General features: G+C 37.8%; 1 protein-coding gene across 1 annotated transcript in view; it reads left to right on the plus strand.

The window, feature by feature from the left end:
* The window catches only part of pappab (pregnancy-associated plasma protein A, pappalysin 1b), a gene marked incomplete at its 3' end in the record, with an annotated part of 110,031 nt that extends 99,579 nt beyond the window's left edge, over positions 1-10,452 (plus strand). The window contains exon 22 of the mRNA XM_084115092.1: positions 10,348-10,452. Coding sequence (XP_083971218.1) covers positions 10,348-10,452 — 105 coding nt within the window. The remainder of the gene's footprint in view (positions 1-10,347) is intronic.
* Between the last annotated feature and the right edge of the window lie 7,415 nt (positions 10,453-17,867).

Genomic DNA, 17,867 nt, shown 5'->3' on the forward strand with positions numbered 1-17,867 from the left:
CGCTGTCGCTTGCCACCTGGCTTGGCAGCACCTAGAGCGGGCTGGGCGCCCCTACTGTGGCCAACTCCATGCTGAGGCCTGGCTGGAGGCTGCTGCGGAGACCCAGCAGGAGCGGAAGTGGCAACAGGGGGACACCCTCGGCGACGAGCAGGTGGAGGAACTGCCACCGGTGGGGGGTGGGCAGCAGCAAACCGCAGGGGCAGGATGTGCCGGAAGTCCTCCGTCTGCGCTTGGGCAGCAGAGAACTGTTGGGCGCAGCTCTCCACCACGTCGCCGATCAGCCCAGCCTGGGAAGTTGGGGAGACCAGGAACCGAACCTTGTCCGCATCCGCCATATCACCCAGGCTGAGCCAACGCTGGCGCTCCTGGACCACTAAGGTGGACATCACCAGACTGATCGTGCACGCCATGACACTCCTGCCCCGAAGGGCAAGGTCAGATGCAATGCGGAGCTCACCTATGAGCGCATGGTCTGCGCTACCCTCGTGCATGTCCATGAGTGCCCTGGCCTGATAGACCTGTAGCAGCGCCATGGCACGCAAGAGGCGGCGGTTTGCCCACAGGCTTTGAAAGCTCTGCCCGTCAGAACGGATGAGAACTCACAGGCCTTAGGGGGGAGACGAGGGGCCCCCATCCAAAAGGACCATCACCAGTGCCGGAGCACACAGGGGATTGACCGTGGCAACACTGAACAGTGAACTGAAACAGTGAAGCACTCACTTTTCTGCCCTCTAACCAGCCATCAACAACCCAGAAATTTGATGCTGTTAAAACAGCAGTTGAGAGCTCAAAGCTCGCGATCCACCGCTGTACTCGTGCTATAGAACCACCAGCCTGGGAGAGTCTTCCTAGAAGAACACAGACACACTCGCTCGTTGTAAACAACAGTACTCTTCAGAGACACTGAGGCCGATCGGCTCCGAAGTGAAAGACAACTGGTGCGTGCATCCACTTCCGTATTTATACCCGCGCTCCAGGGTATCGCGTGTGATGCGATTCACGCACACCAATGTCCATTGGCTCATTTTTACAATACTCGAAGATGACCGGCTCCCTAGCATGATCCCAATCAGTTAAATCAGGTAAAGCGTATTCGTTAGCAGGTCAGGCTGTGGCATATCTACATACCAGGTCTATCCTTTAGGCATATCAGGCTGACCTACTTAGAGACATTGATGAAAGCGAGGTAGCTAGCGCTGACACCTGGTTTGGTCGAGCGGAGGTACTGTAGATCTGTTTGCATCTCTAGAGACGACACACTGTCCACTGTGGTTCTCCCTCATGCATCCAGCTCCTCTTGGGCTGGATGCTATGGTACAGACATGGTCAAGGCTACGTCTATATGCATTTCCCTGATCACACTGCTCCCGGGAGTTCTGGAGAGGGCCTTGTGTCTCTCCTTGACGGCTCTCCTTTCAAGATTCTGGTCAGGAGGGACCTGTTGTCCCAAGAAGGGGGCACGATCTGTCACCCTCATCTGGAGTTATGGAAACTGTGGGTCTGGCCCCTGAGGGGACTCAGCTCATAGATTCAGGTCTCTTAACCAAGGTTGTTGAGACCATACTCCAATCCAGAGCTCCCTCCACAAGGAAACTGTATACACTGAAGTGGAGAGTATTCACTTTATGGTGCGAAGAACGCCAGCTGGACCCATTTAACTGCCCTGTTGGTACAGTGCTGGAGTTCCAGCAGCAACGTTTCTCAGCAGGGTTATCCCCCTCCACCTTGAAGGTGTATGTGGTGACCATATAGCTGCTTACCACACTCCTTTGTGTTGTGTATCTTTAGGGGGAACCCACTGGTTACTTGTTTCCTCTGTGGCACGTTGAGACACCATGAGATTTGGCCATCGTGTTGGAAGGCCTTGCTGCTGCTCCCTTTGAGCCTATTGAAGAGGTTCCAGAAAAGTTCCTCACCCTTAAAGATGGTCTTCCTTCTCGCTATCTCGTCTCTTAAGAGAATTGGAGACCTACAGGCCCTGTCGGTAGCCCCTTCGTGCCTGGAATTTGAACCGGGCATGGTGAAAGCCTTTCTTCACCCTAGGCCGGGTTATGTTACTAAAATTCCGGGGCCCATTGTACTGCAGGCCTTCTGTCCTCCATCCTTTCAAACTTCAGACCAGGAGAAAGTTAATATGCTGTGCCCAGTCAGGGCTTTAAAGGCTTATGTCCTCAGAGCTGCCCTGTGGCGTAAGTCAGACCAGTTATTCATCTGTTTTGGGTCACCCAGGAAAGGGTGCCCAGCATCTAAGCAGAGGATGAGTAAGTGGGTAGTCGAGGCTGTCTCACTTGCTTATGAGTCAGCCGGTCTGCCTTCACCTATTGCTATACTCCACTAGGAGTATGGTCGCTTCTAAAGCTTTGCTTTCAGGAGTTTTCCTTCGTGACATTACCAACACCATTGGACTGATTGCACACGTGCTTCAAGACATAATCACGCAGGCGTTCCCACAGCGTCTCGTTCCCTTTTCAGAGAACCAGGGTTTCAGTCGTAACCTGAGACTTTTTCAACATTGATCATAATAAGAAATGTTTCTTAAGCAGAAAATCTGCATATCAGAATGATTTCTGAATGATCATGTGACACTAAATACTGGGGTAATTGTTACTGAAAATTCAGATTGGCCTATACAGGAATTAATAACATTTTTAAAAATATAAACCCTCTGGAGTCTGGGGTGTTTTTGGGGTCCTTGAGATGTTCTGACATGCCCTGACATTTGTGCTTTTTTCAGTTGCTTATAAACATATCAATGGCAAAAAAATACACTCTATTTAGCACAAACAGGACTACCATAATATGTGAGCCACATGTATGTACATGTTTTCATTTTTGAGAGAATAATGTTTATGCATGGTTATTGAAAAAACTAAAAATGAAAGTTTCTGATATAAGGCCACAAAACACATACTAAATATGTGTCAATAAGACTTTTGACTAATGGATGTCCTCGCCTAGAGTTTTTTCTTCAAAATTATGTGAAAATCATCCTGCCTAATCATTCACATAAAACGATACATTGATTTTAGTTTTGTGAAACACTTTTAGTTTGGAAAGCCAATATGCGGATGGGGCGTAAACGATCATGCATATTTAGTAGTTCACACCTGATTAGACAATGCCCCTGCATACTTAATGAGCCATTCATTCAGGTGTGTCACCTATAGCTAACTTAAATATACGAGCTTGATAAAAATGATCATTCTAGAAGAAAATTTCAGATGGCATTTAGAGGCTTTTGCATCTGAACTCTTCATATATACACACACACACACACACATACATACATACATACATATATATATATATATATATATATATATATATATATATATATATATATATATATGTATGTAATACATATACACATACATACAAACACACATATATATATATATATGCATACACACACAAACTCACACACACACATATATATATATATATACACACTACCAAATTGGTTCACAGTTGGAAGCATCGCATTTTTTTTTTTTTTTTTTTTTTTCACAAATTGTGCTTGCAAATTGTATAATATCCAAGGTAAACTTGTCTAGTAATTGTGCAGTTAATTCTCATACTGTATTTTCAGTTTTGGAATATTTATCCTCTCCCCAAATTTGTCACTAATAAAACACAATAAAAATTATTTAAAGAAAAAAATTATATTTACCTTTTAATAGTTTGTTTACATCTACCTTTTAAATATATTTTTTTATTAAAAAGTTTACAATTACAACAACAATTCAAGTGTAATCTTACAGTATATTTGTATCAGTATATATATGTCTTTCATATTTCGCCTGACTGTAATGTTGTTTTTATGAAATATTAGGGCATATAAATGTTAATTTGCAGTTTAATACGTTGCTTATACAAATAGCCTACATTTTATTTCAACATATTTCAGTCGATTTTTACTCATCTCAGTATAGCAATACAGTTTGCTAAAACATCATCATTCATTCACACACGTGATTTAAATGTAAACTGTCTTTTTGCCAGCTGTGGTAAACAGCGCGCATCTCGCCGTTCATTCATTCATAAAGAAACCCGATTCACGTGAACTTACTAGTATTCCTCAGCTCGCTCCTCGATATAACTGCACTTCTGAGATACATTTTCCATTATTATTATTCCTCACAGCGCTGCGAAACAGTGTAAACATGTAATGATCTGATAAACTTGTGTGTTTTCTCGAGCTGATACGGGGGGCGTTCACAGGATTGCGCGGATTACCTCAGCCATTTGCGTTTGAATAGCGCACGCTCTCCGTGGGTGGAGTCACATTACATTTGAATTAGCTCTAATGAGGTCGACTGGAATCGCTCTCTTTTAATACGGATTTCACAAGATGAGAATATTTGTTTTTTATATAAATTACTTCATTTAAAAGAAGAGAATTCAAGCTTCATGCCTGTGTGTCTGTATGCCTGTTTGACTGAGTATTCGCTGAGTTATTGTTCATTTTCGGACGCGTTTCAGAATGGACTACACTGACAGAGAGAAGGCAGAACTCGCTTCGTGTTTATTTTTCTTTATTTGGCAAAAAACACAACACTTTGTTTTTATTGGAAAATCAAAGTCAACAGAGTATTTATGAGTTTCTTTTACACTGATAAAAAAAAAGCGAGCTGGTATCGCCGGCGATACCGCCGACCTCAGGGGGTTAAAACAGTTATTTAAATTTCACAATATTCCTGTTTTTACTGTATTTTTTATCAAATAAATGCAGAATTGGTGAGCATAAGAAACTTCTTTCAAAAACATTAACATATCTTACCAACCCCCACATTTTTAACAATAGCGTACATTAGAAAAGAGCTAAGTTAACCTTGTCTGAGAAAATAGCAGATGGTTACAGTTGCTAAGGTAGGACTGGTCAGTAGCGTTTTAAGATGAATATTTCAACCTTTCAATAAATACTGTATATTCAAAGCAATAAGCCTTGTTTAGGCTATTCTGTGCTAAAGTTACACTTTTTACACTTTTAGTATACTAATAAAAATATACTTTTTATTTCCTTCTTTGGCATATACCTGTATTTTGGTTTTATTTTGTGTGGAGGCCACAAAGATATCATCTTGCACAATGACCTGAAAGAAGATCTGTAGATCTGGGGCATATCAAGTCATAACAGACAGCACTGTAATGATGTTTTAAATCCTTCCACCTTTTGGTGGTTCATTGGATTTAGAAAACAAAAACATTTGGTATGCTTACTGAGACGCTTCCACTGGAATTCTGTGTACTTGTGTCATTTTCGGGGGGCTTTGGTGGGCTGTTTTCATTGTTGTTTTTGGACGGACTGTGTGTTTTTCAATCCAGTGTTCCAATAACTAGTATACATTGCTTGTATTTGTCAGAGCTGTTGTCAGCCAATGTATTTTCCTCCCTAATGCATCATCAATAGAGGATAACTGCCCTCACAAGCTCCACAGAGCAATTAGGAAAAACTAACTCGGGCCTCTGACGTGCTACAAGCAGACAGAAAAGCAACATTGACACAAAGCATCCTATTAGTTTGTTGGACTTGAGGATGACCAGGATTTGAATCTGTGCCTTGTAATGATGAGGTCTTCCATTTTAGAGGTGAGGTCATGACAGGAGAACTAAATTTGCTCCCAGTTGATGTGTTTAGTGGAGACTCTAAACAATTTTCTACCAAAGTTCTCCAGATTTCTGTTGAACGCAGATCTAATGCATGCCCCAATATACGTAATTCCTAAACTTAACTGCGAAATTGCACCCTATGCATGAAACTACATTGCCTTACATTGTGTAAAGGGCACAGATGAGCAATATGGAAATGGAGTTTTGGGAAAATTGTTGTACACTGATAAAAATGATTTTGTGGTGAAGTAAATACTACAGAAAAAAACAATGTAATTTACATGAAAAAGTTAGTTCAGGCAAGAATGAAAAAAACAAAGTAAATGATATCTTATTACTCAATTCAAGCGTGTAGAAATGAAAGTGTAAATATCAACGTTTTAAAATTAAGTAAAATTACTCAACTTTTTTGATACTGGTGTTCCCATCATGCACTGGGCCTTGAATAATTAATGAGGTTGATTTTTCACTGTTTTCCAGCTGTATTTATACTGTTTTATCATTGCTTTTGTTGTTAGGATTAGTAACTTGCCATTTTGTGACATTTGGAGTTGACACATTCAAACACAAAAACGATCCATCAAATGTTACCGTCATTGTGTATTGTCTACCAAGTATTGAGGTCTCTGCGTTCACTTAATGTGGAACTTTTGAAATGTAGATATGGTGTCTCACACAATATCATTTGCATTATTTACTTAGATGTTTCTAAGTAAAGCATATACTTTAAAAGTGTGGTTTAATTCAATGTTATATAGTTTGAATGAAATGTATTGCAAATGAAACTTCAACTAAATAGATATTGCTCAACCTTTTACTAGCCAAGTTAAAATGATATATTTGCTTTGTTACTTTCACTTAACTTAGTTGAGTAGAGTTTACTTAATCCCATATGTGAAATTTACTTTAAAAATATGCGTGTGGAATTAACTTAAAGTATTTGTGAAGTAATTTTGACTTATTGTTTTTTTCAGTGTAGGTCAGTTGTAGGATCTGAACTGGTGGGTCAAAAACCCAAGTGCAGACTACATTAACTTGCTAAAAATGCTTTGTTTGTGCAGAGAAGACATTTATAAACCAAACACTCTAACTATAAAGACAATGTCCCGTTGAATAGGAATATATTTCAGTGTTTGATTTTAAAGGGATAGTTCACCCAAAAATGTTGTCATTACTTACCCACCCTCAGGTTGCTCCTCAAGTATCTTCCAAAGAAGATATTTGGTAACCAGACAGTTGACAGCACCCATTGAGTTCCATAGAAGGAAAAAAAATGCTATGGAAGTCAATAGTTACTGTCAACTGTCCGGTTACCAAATATATTTGTTTATGTTCAACAGAAAAAAGAAACTCATAAAGGTTTGGAACAACATGAGAGTGAGTAGAGTAAATGATGACAATTTTTTTATTTTTGGGTGAACTATCCCTTTAAGGCCATTTTCTGTTTTCATTTGTCTCAAACTATTTCGGTAGCACTGACGGAATTTTCCGGATTTCTGTGTTTTCACTGTTATGCGGTAGGGTGCACTATTACACATCTTCTGAAAGACTACTGAATCTCTTGATCAAAACACGTGCAGAGGTTGCAGAAACAAGCGATATCTTGTGTAATCATATGCATATTATGTAAAATAAAGTGATCATCAACATTAAACAGCATATAAATCAAAACTGCCGAATGTTACTGAATGAAATGTTGACCTAGGACGAGCTGTAGGACTGTGCAAGCTCTGGTGTTGATGGACTTGATCTACTTCATCTATGTTTTGATAATAGTTCTGAATCCGATCCAGACGTAGTCTTTGACAAAAACGCGATTTTCTCAGCTTTTTGCTCAAAATGTTGCTTTTTTTTATGAAACTTACCCACATTCAAGTGTTGAGAAAAAAGACATGAAGCCAGAATAAGATGTTTTTTTTGGGGGGGGGGGGGGGTTAAAGCAGAAGGTCTGTTCAGAAGGTATGTTCAGATATTCATACAACAAAATATTCTGGGGGACATGACATTTTTGAGAAAATTATTAATATTCAGTCTAAAATTTTCATTGGCATGTTTGTGTGACCAAACAAACAAACAAAAAAGTTTTGAATGAGTCTCCTTTGAATGAGTCTCCTTTCATCGGTGTGGGCGATGGCTCAAATCTGCTTTTATTCCTACTGAGGCTACTGGAGGAATTACAGTACCTCTACTACCATCCCAATGACATCAATACAGAAAAGGTCAGATGTTGTGAGAACATTCAGCGGTTGCAAGGTTTGCTGAAGTAAAAGTGCACTGACAGCTCAGCTTACTGTCAAAAGCTTCCTGCAGACTTCTCAACCTCACTTCTTTCAAGCTTATGTCAGAGTTTGTCTGACTCTCGTGAAATGCTGATATTTATACTATCCAGATGTCATAGTCTCAGGGGAATGAACTGAACATTAAAAGTAAGTTTGCTTGCATTGGCGTCACCTAATGTCAGTTTAGAAGTCATTTATTTGGAAGCAAACAACATAGTAACTCTAGCTGGACAAATTTGTAGTCTGATACCTTCAGTATTAAACATCTGCATCCTGCACTGATTTTAAATGATGTGTGCAGTTTGTTGAGGTGTGCTATTATATTCTTTTTGTGGACTTAATATTATTTTTGTGTAATATTTCTATTTTAGAAATAGTGTAAAAAGAAAAATAGTTTAAAACAATGTTCAAGTAAAATGAAATGTATTTAAGAACATGAATAAATATTTTTCAGATATTATTTTAATTACTCATTTTGGCTTTAGTACAATGAAAATATACTGTAAAAGCTTTTTTTTTATAATATTATATAAAAATTTTGTTGTATTCTTTTTGTTTCCATTTCATTTTCATTTTAGTTAGAATTCTAATAATGTAGTTTTGTTTTTTGTGCCAATTTCTATTAGTTTTTGGTTTTATTAAAAGAAGTCTACATAATTTTTAGTAATTATTATTTTAGTTTTAGTTATTTTAGTACATAAAGTTAACTAATTGAAAATGATAAATGTCACCTAAACAACTAGATTAAAAAAAATGTTCATTTTATTTATATATATATAGCATTAGTTTTAGTTAACTATAATAACCCTGCTCCTTGGCATCCTCTGATCTACTGTAAGACACGTGATTTCAGCTATAACTCAATTCTGATGAAATGTTCAGTGACTACATTTTGCGTTTGCACTGTAGTGTTGGTGCACAGTATTTTCATGAAAGATTTTTGTTTTGCAGTGTTTTGTTTGTTTTCCCTGGAAACAATTCAGGGATGGCGAAGGGCAACAAAAACATTTTGAAGACACATACACACGCACACTTAACAACTGGATAAGTGTTGGTTGGTTGTAATGTGGAGTGTGGCAATGGAGGGAATGTTGTCAGCCAGAGTTTGTGGGCACTATGAATGGACTAGATTTACAGTTGGGAAAATCCCCTACAGTGGATGGGGACACCAAAAGGAAAGGCCTGTGTATTTCACAGGGGCAATGAGAGGGCATTCTTTCCCTCAGTGCTCCGAACACAAGAGATCCCTTGTTCCTCTGTACGCATATATGCTCTAGCATTTTCTCTTTTTTCACTCTGCGCTCGCACGATCCCAGTGCGCTCACACTGATCTGACATATAGCTAACAGGGAATAAAAAGACTGCACTTTCTGTTTGACAGCAAGGTAAAAACAAGCTGAGATGAGCATACATTGATGTTGGTTCATGTAAAATAGAAGCTCAGGTTTGGATCAGATTCTCAAAAATGAGTTCTATTCCTTAGACATTTTTTGACACATGGGGTGTTCTCACTGACAAACAGGAATTACAAACTATTTGGTTAATTCTGCCCAAAAACAGTATGCTCCAGCTCCAGTGTTCCACATCCTCTTTTTCCCAAATTTAGAACATTTAGAACTAAATAAAAGGATAGCAATGTTCTTCATAGAATGAAAACACATTGTGCTTTGTTCAGCTAAAAATCATTAAACACTCGCATGCACTCAGCTTTCACTGTATCTAATTTGCCAAAACTGCAAGAATAATGATGACTGATGTTTGATAGATAGCACATCTCACGACAGTATCAACCAAGGTCAGATGTAAGGAATTTTGTTACCGTTTTCATTTTATGTTTGAAACAAACATAAGTTTGTTTCCATTGTTTTCGTTCTTTGAACTGTTTGTAGTCCTTGATGACATTTCCATCTACTCATTTACAGATTATTTATATAATTCTTGTTGAAAAATATTGTCATCAGAGATTTTAATGATGGTGCACGCTTTCAATTGGAAAAGAATGCTTTGGAATGGAGAAGACACCACCCCATCACCTCATATTCAGCTGGGTCTGCTCATAGATACCTATGATCTATGCATTCATAGGGGGGAGTACTCTGGGGTCGGGCCGAATTCCGAGCTCGGAGCCCTCCCCCCGGACAGCAAGCCAAATACGCATTATAATATTACATCAGATTTCATTAACATGTGAACTCGTGAAATAATAACACTGTCAATGGGGACCAATGTTGTTTAGACCAAACATTCTTCAAAACATATTTTATGTTCCATAGAAGAAAGAAAGTCATAAATGATGACGAACATGTTATTTTTTGGTGAACTATCACTTTAAAGCCACTCTTGGATCAGAATCTCTGAAATTGAATTCTTCTGTCATCATGACGGTGTTGTATTATGACAAATGTGCTCATCTCAAGCTCTTGAACTCAACTCAAACTTGATATTTTGTCTGTGCCAGGTGATTCCATTTCCGATGTCATGTGACATTCGAGAAGACTGTGCATGTCGAGACCCCGATGCCCAGGAGAACAACAAAGGAGTCCGCCACCGGTCCATTGGCTGAGCTTTGTACCCCCTGTGGCACCAAGGGGGCCTGCTGGGAAACCATTCTTCTCTACATGCTGCTTATAAGAGGGCCTTTCCACTCACACGCACTCCGACATGCCCTTGTTTCCTCATCAAACAACAACTTAAGAGGGTATGACACTCAAAAACAAACAACCAACCAAACACATCAACAACAGGTTTTGCAAAGGATATGAAGTGGAAGTTTTATGAATGACTTACGGCAATAGCAACCATAGATGTTGTCAAACTAAGGCTCAAACAAGCCTGGACTGACAGTTTTGTTGTTTTATGTTTGCTTTCATTGATCATTATTCATAAAGCGCAACCATGGCAATGTTGTTTCCATGTAGAGCCAGAGGAAAAAAGGGGGAAAGGAAAAAATGCAGCTGTTAATGTTTGACTGTTGTCAGAATGGGATGATAAATTGAGTCAAATCAAGACCACCAAACTAAAGTGAATCGATGAACGAGAGGACCGCTGATGTTTTCATGATGCCCCTTCATGTCTGACCTCCAAGACTGTTTCGATGACAGTTTAGCCATTCAATGTGTCCTCATATGTCAAATGTTCACTGTGTTCTTATATTTATCAATTCAAATATCAAAGAGAAAATATACAAATGGACCTTAATAACAAATCCAAATTTGTCACACGGATGGCTTGAACTCCTCTGAATGTTTGAGCTGCTGTTACTCACTAATATATATATATCTGGCTGACGACCTCAGCGCCTGCATGAAACATCGAGGGATGATGGGAATGTTTCACAGTGCATAGGAAGATGTACGAGTGCAGCTGCTGTGGCCCTAAATCACAAAATCCTGTATATCAGTAAGAAATGCACAAATCTGATGGCGAAAAATCATCAGAGGAGGTGTTGAATCAGTGAGTTACATCCCCAGCAGAGAGTGAGAGAGAGATTGTGAAAGAAGTTGTGTTAGCACAGCTGTTGCTGCTAGTTTTGCTGCTGTGGCCGTACAAGCCAATTCTGTCTATGGACAGTTTGTAGTTTAATTTAAGTGCAGTCTGCCATAGATTTGACCTCTGGTGCAAACAGATTTATGAATGTAGATCTACTAACAGATTCCCCTCTGCATCATTTTTTTTTAATAGACATTAGGGCTGTCAAAGTTAATGCACTAAATTACATAACTGTTTCAGTCTGTTCTTTGAGATTTTCGAAAAACTTTGGATCATTCTGAGCTAATTGAAATGGATTGTGTGTTCCCAGCAGAACATGTTTTTATCAGCAAATGATGAAAGATGTTCTTAATGGATCATTTATTTATCAATCCCGAAGGAGCGTTTAACAAATATCATTTGCATTCTTGGTGAAATTTAACTATTAGCAAAGTGAAATTTATCCATTAAGATTAAGTCCATAAAGTGCTATTCAATTTTCACAGTTTTGCATGTACTGTCTGCGCATTTACTACAGTTTGTTAAATATAATGAATATTAAACATAGATTGAATATAGAATTTCTTTTTGAGGTGAGTAAGGAGCATGGCTGCATAAATTTAGCTCTGTCCGGTGTCATTATGTTGATATGCCATCCATATTGCCAAACTCAAATAGACATTCTTTGGAACTGAATGCTTTAATGCTATGCATTATAACTATGACACAAATAATGAGATTAATCATTTTAATAGATTGACAGCCCTACTAGAACCACAATGGCCACTGAAATGATTGACTAAAAGAGTAATACAATTATGTACAGGCTGGAATGGCACATACCAGACATAATTAATCAATCAAATAAAATGGACAGTCAGTCTGAGTTTGCTTGTTGATGAAGAACCATTCAGAAGTACTGCCGACTTAATACAAAAAAAAAAGTTATTTATTGACACAAAGAATGTAATTTAGGCTTCATTGTTGAATATTTAGCATTTTGCATTCACAAGGTGTTTGTGCTACCTCAATCTGGTGTAGCATTATATGTGTAAAGAAAAGAGCAGTTAAGCTATGTAGAAAATATATTAATAGTCCTCCTCTGCAGTCCATTTTCATCTTGTCTTTTGTAACAGAAATCTCTCATTGGCGATTATGCCATCAGTGCTCCCCTTTTTTGAGGTGCTCATTATTTTTGTGGGCAAAAAAACAAAACAATATCACAGCATCATTAGTGGATAATAGCGGTGTATGTAACGACTGGCTTGTAATTCAACACAATACCAAATATGCTATTTTGTAGTAAGTGTAATAACAGGCATTGTTAAGTTTTATATTTGTATGTAAACCAGTGTAAAACTGGAGATTATAGTCCATGGTGTGGTAGTTTATGGCAGTCAGTATGACCCCATAAAACACATGATCTTTTAATATCTGCAAAGTATAGCCATCTAAGAAACATCAAAATGACTGAAGCATTTTAGCCACCCTCACAATCTCTCTGAGCTCTTCAAAAATACATCTAAATGGCATCTTTCTCATTACATTAGCGATGTAGCATGGAAACAACAACAGCAGCAAATGTTGTGATAACTTTTAGCAGGCTACTTATCAAACCAGGATATCCCAACATGGTTGTGTCAGCCCATAATAAGAGGTTATTTCTATGGCATTAATGTCTGAAGATAAATATTATGTTTTGCAGAAGTGAAGAGTTTAGGGTAGGAAGGGCCTTGTGTGTATATTTATATGTGGTGGTTTTGTTCAACTGTATCTGTCAATTAATATGTTTGACCACAGTTGCTGCACTTGTCTTTGTACCGTTCTTTTGTAGATGAAATAGAAAAAAAAAAGACAGAAAAAAGTTTACCATAAAAAAAGCTGCTATGGTCAGACAGGTTATTATAATTGTTCAATTAAATAGTCGTTTAGTGTATGACATCATTGAATAGTACTTTATAATGTGTATTGTTATTTTCTTCTCTTTTCACTACCTTTGGTTGAGACATTTAGAATAAAAGAGAGATGTGTGTAATCCAATTAAAAATACAGACGTTAAAAACACAGCTACCATCAAAGCATATCCAAAGGGAAAAAAAACTAACCTACGAGAGACATGGCAACAATAAACGTGATGACAGAGCAAGTCGTCACAGTCACTGATGACTTATTTATTCATGTACACAAGTAGCTCTGTTGTCATTTCTTTCTAGGTAAAGATCATGTCATATTTAGTCTCTATTGATGTCTTTGTTCCTAGTATTAAACTGTATGTTATTATTGCATAGTAAATGCTAAAATACTGCTGCTTTTATTCAATTATCACTTGGAAAGAGTGCCTAGAACAAATACCAATATATGTGCAATCTTATGAACCAGTATCACAACCGGTTTCAGACATCACTGAAAATGGACCATTACTGAGCTTTACATACAGTTCTATCTTGGGGTTTTGTACACAAACAGTGATCACCTTTACTGTCCTTTTTTTTTTTTTTCTGGAAATGTTAAGAAAAGCTCAATGCATTCTAACATTACCTTTTTCTTCTGAAGCCATGAAAAACAAGATCAAATCAAATGAAGTTTGGTGAAACAGTCTACTGTAAGCATAACAGGATTTTTTTTTTTTTTTTTTTTTTTTTTTTTTGCTGTACCTCATGCCTGTAATGTTTGCTGCTTACTTATTCAGTATTTTAGTAATTTAAATCTCTTAGCAATATACAATGTTGTAAATAATATAATTATTTATTAAGAATGTTGTCTTTTTATTTATATTTACACAGTTCATCTAAGTTATTTTTGTATGTCTCCAGTGTTACTTGGTGTGATCAAAAGTCTTTTTTTCCCTTACTGTTTATTTCTCTGTCTGTTCCTCTGTTCCGGTTAGAAAGCAACGGTCTGGTGTAAGAAATGACCTGTTTTCCCAGCCACTCAATTTGTATGAGTAATAAATAAAAGTCTCTAATGCACAAGGAAAATGTTATAGAAATGTCACCTTTGGAAAATCGTACAAAGTGTTCCTTTGCCATATTGACTTCCACCCATGTTTTAGGTTCCATATGTTTGTGTATTCTAGGGAAATTGGTCAGAGAGGTTCCGTTTCCAATTGCTGAGTAGATACATTGAACCGGTCTGGAGCAGCGGGGCTCGTGTGGTTTTGTGTAAATAGTAGAATAGGTGAGAGAAACTGAAAGACTGCTTGTGGTGGCTCAGCTGCTGATGTTTGGCCACGTATAGAAAGCCTCATGTATAGATTCCTTCTATAATCCTATGTGTGTCCCTACATTTTCATCCTCACCGCAGAAAGAGGCACGTCCTCATGTCCAGAAATACAAAGAAAGTTGTACCTCAGCAAATTAATGTCCTGTTTTGTGATATTTCATATTTCCCTAGTGTTGCGTTCCCTTGAAGAATAACCCGTTTTCAGTGTATATTGCATTTTATTATTTGTAGAGCAAAAATCCCCTTTAAGTTGAAAAATTAGACTTTAGCAGTAATTTCACTTTTCGTTTTATAGCTGTGTAGGTTTTGTACAGAGCTCTCAGTAACATGAATGCACATTTTTGATGCCAATATTCCTCTAGTTCAGCAAGCATGTTCTTCTCAAATCTCATACCCAGTTGCATGATCAAAACCGCGTTCCCAAAGTCTGAGATGTACAAATTTGATCGTGCGCTACTTTCATCAGCGTAGTATAGCAAAATTTAGATGTATTTCTCATAAAGTTTATTGCAGTGAGAGAAATATCTTAAGTCTCAAGTGTCATTTGAATATTCATTCTGTGTGTTTTAATTGTTATTTTCAAAACCTACATATCTAAATCAACTATGTTACATGTTATTTGAAATATATATTATTATTTTTCCTGAGAATGTTTCTTTTCAATGCCCTGCTACATATTGTGTCATTGTTTGGTCTCCAAATTTGCTAATAATTCTGCGACTGCACTGAAATAAAAATCAAGACCAGACATGATGACAAACCTGTTGTTCCTTCCTGGTGTATCTCAAATACAAACCTAAAAGGCTTGACCTCTTACACTGATGGTCTCCATATACGTAATGCACTGTTTTGGGCACTTACCACAATCTTATTTTAATAACCAACTGATTTGTACCATTTGTCATTTTTCATGATTATCTCGGATGTGAGCAGTTTGCCACTGTTGTTTTTGTTTGTTTGTTTGTTTTTATATATAATATTGTGATATTATTTGTCACAGAGCAGATTAGTGTACTGTATATTTTCATGAAATCCTCAAGCATTAATAACAGTAAGTACATCAATGTTATTTTTCCTGATATGTATTATTTAGAAAATAAACACTGGTTAATGAAATGTAATTGTACCGCTTGTGTTTAATTGCTTCATAAACCCTGATGGCTTCTTGTCAATAATATTGCTCTTCCTGTAAGTATATTTCTGAAATATTTTTTAAACATCGTAATGGAAAGAATGGGAGACCCAGGGTTACAGCAGTTCAAGGTTACTGGGTTTTGCTTTTTTTCCAAAATATGTTTAGCATTAAAGTCATCATGATATCAAAATGTTAGCCTATTTACTTTGTTAGCGCACAATACTAGTCTTGTGGTGAACAATTAATCCGTGCAAGTTAATACACAGAAGAAGAAGAAAAGTAACTAATTGTGTTACATAGTCAAGTCACCTTCATTTATATAGTGCTTTCAACAATATAGAATTGTTTCAAAGCAGCTTTACATTGATTATATGAAATTAAAGTAACAGAGATTGTTTTGGCTTTACAGCAGGTCCAGCTAAAGTTAGTTTTGATTGATTCACTTCCGTTGCAGAGATCAGGGGGCGCTAACACGACACCGTTCTAACAGAAAACTCTTAATGCGCTCATTCACACAACAACAGTTGAGAACGGCTTGAGAACGCAAACCGTGCAGTAGGTTCCAAGGTGCAAGCGCTGACATTTTTTGAAAAACGTTATCATCTCTGCGTAAACTTCAAAAACGGGAATTTGTGAAAACGCTGACAGCGTGCACAATTTGATTACGTGTTTAGTCTTTAGGTATGCGCGTTTGAATATATATGTGCGCAGGCGTGTAGTCTTTCTTTACAAATTGACCTCAACAAATTACTGGCCTTAAAAATTCATAATACAGAATTTTTTGTCGCTTCTGCATATCCATGTGAACTGGAATCATTTGACAACGTTTTATTTGTACAGAGGTAAAGGGAAGGGAAGGAGGCCTTCACAGGGGAGAGACTAGTTGATACTTCAGGACTGCGTTGTCGTCGTGTCCAGGCGCAGGTCCTTCATCAGATCTGGATCCGGCGGACTCGGTAAACCTCGGCATAAACAGAGAGAATAATATTAGCATAGACGTCATTCTTCTTATGATGTAACGAGTACATCAGGAATTATGGATTTAAGTGTTCCCGGTTACGGCTGACCTAATCTATGCAGCCTAACATTGAATTATAAAAATTGATGTGTTATGTGTATGCTAGGTCAAAGAGATGTGTTTTTAGTCTAGATTTAAACTGACAGAATGTGTCTGCTCCTTAGTATACAATCCGCATAACTTTGTCGTACTGTTTTGAAACCATCCAGAGGAAAATGAAAAATGAAAAAATTAGATCTCTTTAACATCTCAAACGTTTCTCCTAGACAAAAATGAGGTTACTTTAATATCAAATGGAGATTTTTGCTTGAGTCTCCTGCTTCTCACACTTATCTCCTGAGACAAAAACAATAACACTCTCACAACGGTCTCCTCTTAAGTTTAGAAGAGATCTCAGCAACATCACACACTGTGCTTGTGTTTTTCTCCTTAGCTAGAGATATTGGTGGTCTCACATTTGTCTCCTCTAAAATTTAAGAGATCTCAACAACATCACACACTGTGCTCAGATTTTTCTCCTCAGCTAGAGACCCTAGTGGTCTCATAATAGTCTCCTTCAAAGCTTCAGACAAGATCTCAACAACTAAACAACAATTACACATACTGTGGGTTCAGATTTTTCTCACCTTGAGGAGCTCTCAAATTTATCTCTTTTAAAGTTTAGAAGAGACCTGAACAACTTTACAAATTATGCACCAAGTCAAGTACTTGAAAACCACTAAAGTAAAAAAATCCATAAATTCAAAGTTTAAGCCTATATTAAGAGTGAAGTTATGCAGAAATAAGGTTAACGTTACTCTAAATTGCTGACACACGTTAAGAGAAAAGAGAATATCCAGTGTCTCTAGCTAAGGAGAATATCTGAGCACAGTGCGTGACTGTAACGTGTAAGCAGGGACGCGGCAGAGAGGGAATCCAGATGCAAGCACAAGTTTTAATAGACAAACAAACAAAAAATAATCCAGGAACAAAGGTAAAATCCACAAAGAGAAGGCTGGAGAACAGAGGTTTAGACTGGTTAACAAGGGGCTGACGAGGGACAGGTGTTGGTGATTGATGTCATGGGAACTAATGAGGGTAACTATGGTGACAAACAAGGTACAAGGCAAAACAGGAACCAAACACAGGAAGTGAA

The sequence above is a fragment of the Abramis brama genome (assembly GCF_963993115.1).
Source record: "Abramis brama genome assembly, chromosome: 5".
In the NCBI taxonomy this organism is placed as follows: domain Eukaryota; kingdom Metazoa; phylum Chordata; class Actinopteri; order Cypriniformes; family Leuciscidae; genus Abramis; species Abramis brama.